The following is a 13,263-nucleotide window of genomic DNA, read 5'->3' on the forward strand; positions in this document are numbered from 1 at the left end:
AAAGGGAGAGGGACTCAGATGTTAGATGGAGCGTCTCAATAATGGAACGTTAAACGAAATAAAACATGTTGATATCACAAAAATTAAGATCAGTTCGCGAACAGCGAAACCAGAGTGATATTCGCCGAGTGATGTAAGTGATTTCCGCCGACAGAAATGAAATCGTATGAAACTTACATCATATAAATGCTAAGAAGTCGAAGTACATTGCGAAATTAAAAGCGCGTAGAAATGTAGCGGAGTTTACTGAAACAGACTTTGACTTCCTTTCTTTGTTTGGTAAACAATTTGTTTCAAGCACAAAGAATGTCGACATGAGCTTTAACACGAGTTTCGTTCTTATGAATATGATTTGCAATCAATTCTAATGAAGCTTATAACCCACGAAAGGTTGGTTCTTGAGGTTTATTTATCTTCTAGTTTTTATGATGCGAAATTAAGAGTGCTTGAAAACACGGAAAAACTGTAGAAAGCGACTTGGCTTCCTCTAGAAGTTCCTCAGCGATGTTCCCTATGACGGCTGCATTCGTTGATTCATTAAAACAAAGTGTTTACCAAAGAAAAGAAAAGACGTCAAAGTCTGTTTGAGTGAACTTCGCTGTATTTGTACACGCTTTTATTTCACAGTATACTTCGACCTCCCCAGAGGAATTGAATACCAAAGAATAACAAACCCATTAACAATACAACATAATTAAAGCTTTCTCAAGAAAACTTAAATATATTTTTTTTTTCCTGGGAACGAAGTCTTAGTCAACTAAGAAAGGTGGCCCAACTGATAACTCACTTTCTTACAAACATCTCATAACTATTGCAAGCAGTTTTTGATCAGCTGAGAACTGGTTTGTCATGCCTTGGGAGAGAGAAGTTATATAAGCAATAGCTTGAAGATGTTAAGACAAAGGATTAAATGGGATAATGAAGAAATGATAATCTACTGTATATCCCAAATAAAACATCAAATTACAAGGCTAATTACAAGATCAAAGCAGTGATATGATAAGGAAAAACCTTTTAATCGTACTCCTTTTACTTCTCATTTTGCTGAATTATTATTAAGTCAATTTTATTTCAAAGAGCACCGCAAGTGTTTTGATACCTACAAAAACAGTTTACATCTCATCCAATCTTAACTCATTAAGGTTACCGTACACCTTCAGGGGTGTCTCGCGTGCAAGCGATGTAGCGCGTCCGGTTTAAACTGTAGATATCTAAACCCCATATCAAATGAAAGCTTATAGGACTGGCTATCAGACAACACCAAAAATTTTGAAAAAAGTTGAATTGTAGAATTTTTCACGACTTCTAAATGCGAGCGCCCGGATCACCTTTTAAGAGCTACAAGTCAAAGCGAAATTGTTCGATTGCTCTCAAATTTTGACCAATTTCCCTGTGACTTGTAGCTCTTAAAAGGTGATTCCGGCGCTCGCATTTAGAAGTCGTGAAAAATTCGACAATTCATTTTTTTTCAAAGTTTTTGGTATAGTCTAACAGCCAGTCCCATGCAAAGAAATAGATATAATATTCACCAACCTAAACAAAAACAATCAAATCTAATCAGCATTTCTGGTTCAGAAACACCGAGGGGGAGGGGTAATCCTCTGATGATAATATCCTGATACCTTGGGTGCCCTGTGGTACTATAAACAGATCGTTTTCGATGTGTAAAGACCCCCTGTAAAGCATTTTATTTTATCTATTCAATCGACTGATCATCCAAACAAGTGGCCAGCGTGAGTAGTGAAGAATCTCTGAGTAGTTTCCAGTCGCAGCCGTCATTCTAAAATGCTGCATACGGTTGGGTGTATAAAGTCAGCGAACAGCCGGTAGTTTCACCAGGCTTGGCAAGCGTACTTTTACTAGCACTCTAAATTGTATTTATTTCATCAGGTACATTTTATAAACCTGATATTGTGTATTCGAAAATAATATTAGCCCAGAATGTCTTCACCAGAATCAGTGGCATGTTTAACCAGATGTCAACAGATCACGGTCATAGTACCCATTTGTCATTCGCCCTTCGTCGTGAGCGAAATGCCGATACAAAATATCTGTTTCGCATGGCTATACGTACGTAACTTCACACAGATTTTATCACTTCTATATACTCCTAAACAAATAAGCTTTATGGAAATGGAGTAATTCTGAGCAGAAACATGGCCGCATCTGAGATATTTTAAGCGATTTTCACTAGAAATTGGAATCGTGAAAAATCTCCAATTTTGAAGGTTTTCTTGAAACATTAATATTTTCGAACATAGTCACCACACCCTCTTCAAATTTAGTTGACTCGAATAAGTATACTATTCATTTGAAATTGGCAAAGATTCTTTATTTTATCTACACCCAATAGTCTCTGAGCAAGTTGTAAACTTCATGGACGAATTTACCATGATTTTGCTTAATTTGTGTGTCATTTCAGTCGAACCACTGTATCTCGTGAACTGTGCGGACTTTGGGAAAAATATTTGGCAGGCATTTAACTAGGACTAATACCAGTATGTACAAAAAGTAGCATCAAATTCTGGAGGGTACCATGTGGACTCAACTTTTGATATTGCTTGGATCTCACGTGGACACGTTCTTAAGCGGTAGGATTAAAAATACGATGACAAGGCAAGTTATGATGTGTACTTGTCTCAGCGCGAGCGAAAGGTAACTAAAAAACCTTACATAAGATACTCTGATCAAATTTCGTGTTTTGTCAGACGTCTTAATTAATTTTCCGTTATATCGCCTGACCCGCCACAACTGTCACACAAAAAAGTGACATCATTCTGTAATCACAACCCTACAAAAGAAGGAAGTTGATCCTCCTGCTTACCTTTTGCAGTTTCAAGTGTATAAAAACTTGCATTTGGGGATCACTGATATTCTGGAATTATGACATTGAGAAAGGAAACCGAAAAGCCAAAGGTAAAGTTTGGAGTGCAGTAGTCCTTCCCAATTCACTGCTTTAAGTTTTACTTGTTGCATACTCGCGGGGAAATATGAAACTCCCAAATCTCGTCATCATTTTGATTTGTTCAGTAATAGTATATCACATCCGTCAAACTTAGTGGCTTCCCCCAACACGAAATGTTTGTATGTGTAGACGAACGAATTACGCCGTTATAACGCCGACGACGAATTGTCAAACCTTGAGTATTTTAAGCGCTAGTGGAGCAATTATTTAATGTATATTATTGTTCGGCTGGTTATCACATTGTTTAATAATTCAGATTTCATCGAGAAGTTAAAATTCTCTTTAAAATCATGGAGTAGAAAATATTAAAGGGCTCCAAACCAGGGAGGTCTGAGGAATGCCCCCCCCCCCAGAAAAAATGGTAAATTTAGGGTCTTGGAAATGCCATTTCCTTTTTTTTTTTCCGCAGGGGATTTTCAGTAAAGTATTACGAAAGAATATGCATTAATAAATTCCTGCCCAACTGTCTCCTTCCACCGTATACCAAATCTGAAACTCATTAGCATTTTTGACGAAAACTGAAAACTAAATGGTGAATAACAGAAAAACTGCAAACCGCAATGAACACCGAAACCGAGAAACTGAAGATCCCAATGCCCTACTCATAACAGTGCACACTTCGATCACTGGGTTTGAAAATCAGGAAAAGGAAATTTGAAATCATTAAGAAGAAATCGGATATTTCAGAGCCTGAGTTGTGTTTACAGAATGATGTGCTGGCTTTGCTTACACCAGAATAACAATGGATTTCCTTATGCTTTGTCAAGAAACAACTTCGACTCACTCTAACACTTAAGTACATTCATAAAACAACTTATCTCGATTTCTTACCTTTTGTTAGAAATTCTGTAACTAAGGAAGCAAGGAGAACAGACATAAATCAACTTTACTTCTTCCTAGTAACAAGAGAGATGTCTTAAGCGGTAGGATTAAAAGTGGGACCACAAGGCAAGTTATGATACGTATTAAATATCTGTAATGATTACAGAATGATGTCTCTTTTGCGTAACACCTGTAGCGTGTCAGGTGATATAACGGAAAACTAATTAAGACATTGGTAAAACACGAAACTTGACCAAAGTATCCATGTAAGGTTTTTGAGTTACCTTTCTCTCTCGCTGTGACAAATATAGTAGCCAAGAAGTGTAACAATCAGCACAACAACAGTCGCGCCAATAATTAGGTTTGATCCGTTTTGTGTTTATAAGGCTTTCGGTCAGACCCTAAGACTACTGCTACTAATGTTGTTTTACCCACCGACTGGTTGATGATCCAGCTTTCTTTTTCGTCAACTCCTTTGCCGCTTTAAGACCAATAGTGTTCATGGAAAAAGCGATAATTTGACATTCAACCAACGTGCTTTTCTTCTTTTCAAATGGCCGACGTCAGCCGCGTAACTGAAGGCACCTTTTTTCACATCAAAAGAATATTGAAACCGTAGCTTTTTAAGATGATTGAAAACTAGATCATTTCTGTTTGATGGATTGCTTTGACGTCCACGCAGTAACTTAAGAAGTAGAAACTTAATTATATCAACGTCGCTTGATCTCACACGCAGAAATGTACGCTTATTGGTACATCTCGGTTACTCGCCATGTAGTTTCAGTTGAAACATTTTGACTTCTTTAAAGTTTTTAATGTAACTTTTGTCACATTTTTAAATATGTTTTGCTATAATATTCATCTACGCCAACGACGCAGTGTTCTTCTTACGCCTTGAAAAACACCTCTTCTTAATCAACTACTTATTAGTTGTTTCTATATCAAAGACCAACCCAGAGAGAGGTCTTGCTATGGAATCTAATGAGAAATAATTTAGCGCTGTGCCTTTGCCGTTCTCAGGTTAGGTTAGAGTAAGGCCCAAGGGATAGGTTAGAAAAAAATGGGCTGGACAGAGCGTGAGCAAGAGGGTTGGCAGCGGAGTTGAACAAAACCATCGTGTTAGAAATGGCCACAACCACAGTACTTATTTGATAGGACGCAAAAGGAAGTCAGTTGTAAAGCACTTGATGATTCACATCTAAATTCCCACCAAACCTTGTTATAGACTTGAAAAGTACATGGAAGTGTAGGGAGAAACACGTGACGTAGTTGTCTGTTTCTTCTGACTTCTTGATTGCTCTAGTCGCTTCCTAAGTGCTTTACAACAGAACAAGGCACTGTCAAGGCTTTTTTATTTGTTTTATAATAAAGAATGCGTTTAATTCCCCGCGCATTACTTTCAGTTGTCAAAACGAACTTTATTTCCAGAGCGAACAATAGTGTCGTCGCATGGTCTGTACTCTCATAACGCAGGCTACTATAAGCCAATCAGAATCCTTGTTAGAATTGCTCAAGTAATCTGATTAGTTCTGTCATGTTCTCAATCTGCAATAGTTCAGAAACTTGAAATAGTTCGGCAGGTCGAATTTAAGAGCGAATGTTACCAACGCTCAAACATTTGGTGGCAACAGCCAAAAAATCGATTCGGCTCATATTCTCAAGTTGTTTACAAGGTGTATCACGGGGTTTCTCTATTTCCATTTCGTTGAAATACTTCACAACCGAACCGTGAACCAAATGTAAACGGAATGTAACTAGTTCAGAAACATGTTTCACGTATGCGGAATAACGCTAGTTAATTCAAAATTAGGTCTACTGAAATAAAGCGCAAAAATAAAACATTGGACTGTGAAGCACGTGGCTACAAGAACTAACGTCGTGTGTACGAAACAGGAGCAAACAATTATCTAACTCCAATCATGATCCAATGTATCATAATTTAATGTTTCATGATACTTGGATGGATGAAGCCTACTTTAGGACAAAAAAGAGCGAAAGATCTGCAAAGGGCATAACGCATCTTGCATCACTGCAGATGTGCAACAGAGATAAGTGTAGTGTTTGAATATTTGTTTACTTAAAAGAATTTTTATAAGGGTCAAACCTGGAAAACCTCAACTTTCGCTGAAATGTCTGTACTAGCCAACGTTCAACAGTTTGCATTTATGTGTCACATTCTTACAAAACTGAAATACTCCCCGATACTTCTAACTTGTCAACAAATGGTTTTCAACAACTATGGCTCAAAGTCCAAGTGAAAAACATGAAGTCAGTTCTAGTTTGTGCCGCTTATCGGCCTCCTGATGTCTTAATTGATTGCTTTGACGCTGACCTTTCACCAAACTTAGTCACCACTTCGTTATTGAACAAACCGATAAATATTATTGGGGACCTGAATTGTAACCTTTTGAAACCTAACATTCCAGAATCAGTTGGTCTTATGAACTTCTGTCGTATGTTCAGCTTAACTCTGATGGTTAGCTCTCCAACTCGTGTTACTGATTCTACTGCAACTTTACTGGATGTTATTATCACTTCCAACGTAAATCAAATTCGCGAAGTTAAAATCATTGAGAGTTCAGTGAGCGACCACGATTTAGTGTATGCCATACTCCGGCTAAAGAAACAGCGACCCAAGCCTGTGTACATCACTACCAGGTGCTTTCAACATTATCAACCCAAGGCATTTTACGCGGATATCGAACAAGCTCCTTGGTCAGTCTTAGATATTTTTGATGATGTCAACGATAAACTGTTTGCGTTTAACGAATTATTTTGGGATATAGTGAATAGACATGCACCTATCAAAAAGATCAAAATACGAGGGAGAAATACGGGAGAGAAATCCCTAAACTCTTTTGGAGTCAATCAAGTAAATTTTAAGAACAGGGCCGGTAGAAATCAAAATAACCTTCGTGAACATGGAAATTGGTTTTGAAGTAATATAGGATATAACTTGTTTGTGCATGGATATATTATTCAACTTCTAGGGTAAACAATCTCTCTGTAGTATAGAGTGATAGAGTCGTAAAACTATGGAATATCAAACACGAGAGGAAAACTTTGTATTCGAATCCACACTAAATGGGTAATGTTCTCGTTATCATCTAGATATCAATTACATGTTTTAAATAAAATGTAAGTCGGAAGCAATTTGATCTTAGCGGCAGAGCTGTAAACATACAGCCCGTACGTAAGGACAACTAGCAGCTAGGCTGATTGAACATTTCGGTATGAAAATAACAGCGTAACGGCAGCCTGGTAAGATCTCAAGTTTTGGGAATAGAAGAAGCACTTGAGTGATATTAACTCCTATCTGAGAAAATAACTTTTAGTAGACATCTGTGGTGTCTCTGAGCTTGAAAAACATTGGTTTGGATTAGGTGGGTGGAACATAGCTACTTTTAAAGTAGAACAAAAAATAATGATTTGACCGATTGGTAAGTTTTACTTCCTTTCGATATCTCCGTGTTTGTGTGGTCGGATGAAGCTATTTAAGTAATCTACATTCTATTCGCATCGTGTAAGGCCCCTATGAATATTTTATAAGCGATCCAATGTTAGAAATACATTTGATATAGTACAATTTTTATAGCTTTAAACAATAACAAATTGAGGTCACAACGACGTTAGAAGGAAGTCATGCAGATCACAGATTCATATTCACACGCAAAATAGCAACCTGCCGCATCACACGTATTTATGAGTACCCTGTTCCACTTGAGGATCAGGAGAATGATTTGAAAATAAAGGGACTTACTGATACCGCTCAACCAATCATAATAGTGTTAAATAATGGTAATTGAACTGGGTGAAGTGCATTTTGGTCTGAACTCGTTGGCGTGATCTCACAATCAATCGTCTCATTGAAAAAAATTATCACTTGTTGTCACAGCACATCTGGAATTTTAAAAGAACACGCTCTCACTTGCTGCATTGCAAACATTAAAACTTTGATGCCATATTAACTTAAGGTGTAGCGCTTGCAGCGACCAAAACAAATCTAAATTCTAAGATTCCAAGTGGTGTCGCTCCAAGACGCGGTTAACGAGATTTTTGGGGACTATTTTACGAATCGAGATTGGAGAGTAACAAACCAAAGTTGATTGTTTGCATGAATCTTTATTTTTTGAAAGCAAATCGCAATCGATCAATCAGTCGTAAACTGAAACAATGATACAACGAAGTTCTATCAACCTAATTAAATGACGCGAAATATATAATAAAAAAATCGCGTATAAAAACTGGGCTTTAACGCCGATGACGAGATTAAAATGACAATGAACAATACAAGTAAATCAGTATAAAAAGTTTCGGTACAAAATTACAAGAATTTCGGTGGCTAGTTAACAGCCCATTGTTCTTATCTAAATGGCGGGCGGTCACTAGCATCTGATACAATTTTGGCCTTTAAATCTTTAATCAATTGAGAATACGGCAATACAACAGGATATCTGTTTGTATGCTTTCGCCCAATACTGAAAAACTAGACTAAAGAAAGCAAAGTTACAGAGGTACTCATATATCGGTTTTGCTTGTGCCAATGGTATGAAGAAACGAAAAGACGAAAGTTTACCTATTCTACTCAAAAACTTACGAAGAACTGATTACAGGGACGCTAATTATAAACTCGCCTTTTATATACGTGTGGTGACGCTGAAAGGTCCGATTAAAACATCAATAGAAATGTAGGCAAACAGATAAACATTGTAACTATAACAAACATATGAAACATATGAGTGAACTGCGGTTATGAGACGTGTATAAGAACGATCCTTCGCAGTAAAGCACTGTAATCCTTCGCAGTAAATCCACTGCGAAGGATCGTTCTTATACACGTCTCATAACCGCAGTTCACTCATATGTTTCATATGTTTGTTGTTGTTCGATTTATCATCTACGGGTTTATATCGAATTAATTTGATGGCCTGCTCCCAGTTGGCTTGTTAGCTCAATTGGTAGAGCGCTGCACTAGTATCGCAGAGGTCAGTGGTTCGAATCCCGTACAGGCCTGAAATTTTTTTCAGGTCTGATTTCCACTATTGCTCAAATAGTGCTTTACTGCGAAGGATCGTTCTTATACACATTGTAACTATGTTCGTATGTAGGATCGCCTAAGTCTGTTCAAATAAATTTCGCTCTATTTTCACACGCTTTTAATTTCGCAATATACTTCGGCCTCCCCAGAGGTATTATTGTACACCACAGAATAACAAACCCACATTAACAACACAACATAATGAACTCTTTCTCAATAAAGCTTACATAATAGATGATTTTTTTTTCTGGGAATGAAATCTTTGTCAAGTGAGAAAGGTGGCCTAGCTGATGACCCACTTTCTAACAGACATCTCATAAATATCGCAAGAAAGTTTTGATGAGCCAAGAATTGGTTTGTGATGCCTCGGGAGAGAGAAGTTGTATAAGCAATAGCTGGAAGATGTCAGGACAAAGAATTAGATGGGATGATACAGAAATAATAATAATCTACTTTATATCCTAAAATTACGGTGGCCCAGAAGGCTCAACGCAAACAAAAAATATACTGCAGCAAATAAAAAATATACTGCAGCAAATAAAAAATATACTGCAGCAAATAAAAAATATACTGCTGCAAATAAAAAATCTACTGCAGCAGATAAAAAATATACTGCAGCAAATAAAAAATATACTGCAGCAAATAAAAAAAATCAAAACGCAAAGAAAAAAAGTATCGCAGCAAATAAAAAACGGAACGCAAACAAAAAATACTGCAGCAAATAAAATATGCAACGCAAACAACCGAAAAAGAAAACGCAAACAAAAAAAATTGGAATGCAACGCCAAGGAAGACTGGGTAATAGTTCTTAGTTTCCCGCCAAAACAGCATGAAGTGGAACTCGCTTTTGGTTATGGACGAAAGCGATCTGCGTAGGATTATAGAAGATTACTTTCATCAAGGGTATGAAAATAGAGTTATTATCGATTATTTAAAGGAGCAGTATGGTACTGTCATAAGTTCGCTGCAAAACATGGTTTCGGAAAGGCGAACAAGCAAAGGATGGAACGAGTGCCTCACACCAAGGAACTGTCGAGGTCTCGTTACTTGGTCAATTGGCGTCGCCAAGACACAGCCGCGTTGCATTGAATAACTTTTACCAGACATTTGAAGTGTCTCCGAGCTTAAAAAACATTGGTTTGGATTAGGTGAGTGGAACATGGTTACTAAAGTAAGATAAGAAATAATGATTTGACCAAATGAGAAACGTTACAACCTGTAGAACGAAGCGCCCCGAATACTTTTTAACTTTTAAGTATTTTTAACAAATGTGATCTATGTTCCATGTGGTATATGTAACTTGTACTTAATGTATACAGAAATGTACATAGTCGATCTTATTAAGTTTTCATTGCATCATAACTCGTCAATTCAGTAAGTTACTGCAAGAGAGTTTAATAAACTACTTTTATTATTATTATCATTATTATTAATATTATTATTATTATTATTATTAACGACGAACTCAGACTTTATTCAAAATCGCTCACAAATTTTTTGAGGCAAAAGGACGACTTTACACAACAGGTAAAGTAATCCAACGTTTATTTATCAATGATTTACGTACATAGTCAGCAATATGTCACTATAGGTGAGGCAAACGGTAAATCTGGTACATTCACAATAAAACAACAGTTGATTAACAAAGCGTTACAAGTTGAATTTATAAGTACATGCTAATTAAGCTAGTAACAACAGAAAACGTGACAATGTGAAAATTATAAAGATAGCTTTAGATTTACATGATGTAACTGTTGATTCAAAGAAGGTTGTTCTCTTTGAATGTGAATAGCTTCTTTTATCTTGAGTTGGAAACTCGTAGAGGTGTGATCTAAGATATGGAAACAATCTACAGAACACAAGGCACGACAATGTTCAGAATTCTGTAGATGTTTGAAAACATGAGAGGCCCTATCACTGACAAAGTGCTCACGCACGCGTGCGGAAAAATGCCGGGCCGTTTCGGCGACATAACAGGCATTACAGCCCGCACATGCAAACTTGTAAACCACACGCGAACGAAGCCCGCTACGGACAGGGTCCTTCACACCAAAGATGTTGCCTATCTTAAAGGAGGAAAAGACTACTTTGATATCCAAATCATTGCAATAGCGCTTGATAAGGTGACGAATCTTTTTCTGAGTGACGACAGAAAAACGGCCAATGTAGGGTAGTTTAAAGTAAAATATGTGTGAAGTGGGAAGGGAACCCCGGGGACAATGATCACTTAGGGTCCCAGTAATGTAGCGGTTTACAACTTTTTCAATTAAATGAGCAGGGAAAAGATTCTTTTTTAGGATTTCCATAAGCTTAGTAATGTCTTCCTGTAGCCCCAACCAGTTGTTGTTAATCTTTTCACATCTACAGAGTTCTGAACATTGTCGCGCCTTGTGTTCAGTAGATTGTTTCCATATCTTAGATCACGCCTTTACGAGTTTCCAACTCAAGATAAAAGAAGCTATTCACATTCAAAGAGAACAACCTTCTTTGAATCAACAATTACACCATGTAAATCTAAAGCTATCCTTATAATTTTCACATTGTCACGTTTTCTGTTGTTACTAGCTTAATTAGCATGTACTTATAAATTCAACTTGTAATGCTTTGTTAATCAACTGAAGATGACAGAGGTTTCTGTCGAAACATGTCTTTTAAACTCAAAAGTTTTGTCGTTTTCTTTAAATTTCTGACTTGCCTGCTGACATCAAGATCGTTTGAAAACAACAGTCGGCTACACAAACAGATTGTATAGGCCCACTGTGATTAGAATGATAAGTTGCATGTCAGCGATGCTCCCGGCCTCTGACGGCCACATTTGTTAATTCATTAAAACAAAGGGTTTGCCAAAGAAAGGAAAGACGCTAAAGTCTATTTAAGTGAACTTCGCTGTACTTGTACACGCTTTTATTTCGTAATATACTTCGACCTCCCCAGAGGTATTGTACACTAAAGAAAAACAAACCATTAAGTAAACAATACAACATAATCAAAGCTTTCTCGGGAAAGCTGAAATGTCTTTTCTTTTTTTTTTTTTCTTTTCTTTTTTTTTTTTTTTTCTGGGAACGAAGTCTTTGTCAACTGAGAAAGGTGGCCTGACTGATAACTCACTTTCTTACAAACATCTCAACTACTGCAAGCAATTTTTGATCAGCTGAGAACTGGTTTGTCATGCCCTAGGAGAGTGAAGTTATATAAGCAATAATTAAGGACTGGTGGTGCTATTAATGAACATGACAATGGGGATGGAATCAGGGAAGCGAAAGATGTTCAAGACTGGATGTCTTCTAAAAGTGAGGTACAGGCTGGAGAAAGCTTTCTGCCATAGACTTTTCCTGGATAGTTTAGCAGTTCGCCATGCAAACTCTAATAAACGATCCTTTTACAAATTGTGCAATTGGTGTACTCTTGAAGAACAGCTTACCTGCTGCCCTGTTGGCTCAGGTGTTATAGGTGAAAACTGTCTTGTGCGAGGGTAAGATATGATCATTAGACCAGACCAACGCTTGAATTCTGAATGAATTAGGAGAATTTGCTACCTTCGGATTGACATCTGCAAATATTTTCGGGTCTTTTCGGGGAATACTAATAAACTTCACCTTTCACCTTGCACTCTTTTTAAGAGGTATTGGTATTTTATTTCGCAACTTTTTACAGCAAAGTCATGTCTTCAGTTCACTTTTTTCATTTTTTATTTGCTTTCAAACAGCTTGAATCAAAAAGTAAAGTCGTCGCAGTCGTGTGTGCCGAGATAGGAGGTGCCAACTCTATCGAGCCCTTAGTGGCTGGTGCAGAACTGGGACTCCCCATTGTGGACGCAGATGGCATGGGGCGAGCTTTTCCTGAGTTGCAGATGTTTTTGCCGTTTGTTTATGGCAGCCTGCCATACCCTGCAGCTGTGGGGGATGAGAAAGGAAATGTAGTTGCGTTGACCTTCGCAGAAACGCCAAAGCACTTGGAAGGCTTTCTAAGGATTAAAACTGTAGAGATGGGGTAAATAAAGAACTTCCGTTTTGCTAATAGTAGAAATTCAGAGGCTACTGTGCTGCTTTCCTTTACTCCTTATCCTTCATTCCGTAGTTTAACATGAGCTTCAAAAAGTCACGCGTGATTTGTTCAGCGTATTTTGTGCGGCTGGAGCATGCTAGGAAGCTAAATGTTCATTGTCTGATTTGAATTATCAGTTTCTCGTAACACAGCGGTGAAACGTCGGACATGCGCGAGGGGATCCATTTTGGCCGGTTGCGCGCCAATTTACCTCGAAATACTTAAAAAGAAGACAGGAAAAACTGCTGTCTCACAGGTAATAGAAATCTATTAAAGGAAACTGGAAAACTGGAAGCTTTTCGAACACAAAGCTCATTAAAATACGGAGATACCTTTGATTTACCAATCTGTTTTGAGCTTCACCAAAAATGTTTAGGATTTTGAAACACCTCGA

The 13,263-nt window shown here is 37.5% G+C and overlaps 1 protein-coding gene across 1 annotated transcript; it reads left to right on the forward strand.

Moving 5' to 3' along the window:
* The first annotated feature begins 10,774 nt into the window (after positions 1-10,774).
* Positions 10,775-12,834, forward strand: LOC148716630 (uncharacterized). The gene is made up of 3 exons (XM_088744616.1): positions 10,775-10,995; positions 12,033-12,120; positions 12,532-12,834. The coding sequence occupies exons 1-3, from the start codon at positions 10,775-10,777 to the stop codon at positions 12,817-12,819; spliced, it is 597 nt and encodes a 198-aa protein (XP_088600742.1). The 3' UTR covers positions 12,820-12,834.
* Positions 12,835-13,263: the final 429 nt, after the last annotated feature.

This window comes from Stylophora pistillata, chromosome 14, assembly GCF_964205215.1.
Source record: "Stylophora pistillata chromosome 14, jaStyPist1.2, whole genome shotgun sequence".
Lineage (NCBI taxonomy): Eukaryota > Metazoa > Cnidaria > Anthozoa > Scleractinia > Pocilloporidae > Stylophora > Stylophora pistillata.

Coding starts and splice junctions, on each gene's coding strand:
- LOC148716630 (XM_088744616.1), top strand. CDS start 10,775: ATGCCGGGCCGTTTCGGCGACATAACAGGCATTACAGCCCGCACATGC. Junction 10,996..12,032: donor AGAAAAACGGCCAATGTAGG/GTAGTTTAAAGT, acceptor GCAATAATTAAG/GACTGGTGGTGCTATTAATG. Junction 12,121..12,531: donor GGATGTCTTCTAAAAGTGAG/GTACAGGCTGGA, acceptor GCTTTCAAACAG/CTTGAATCAAAAAGTAAAGT.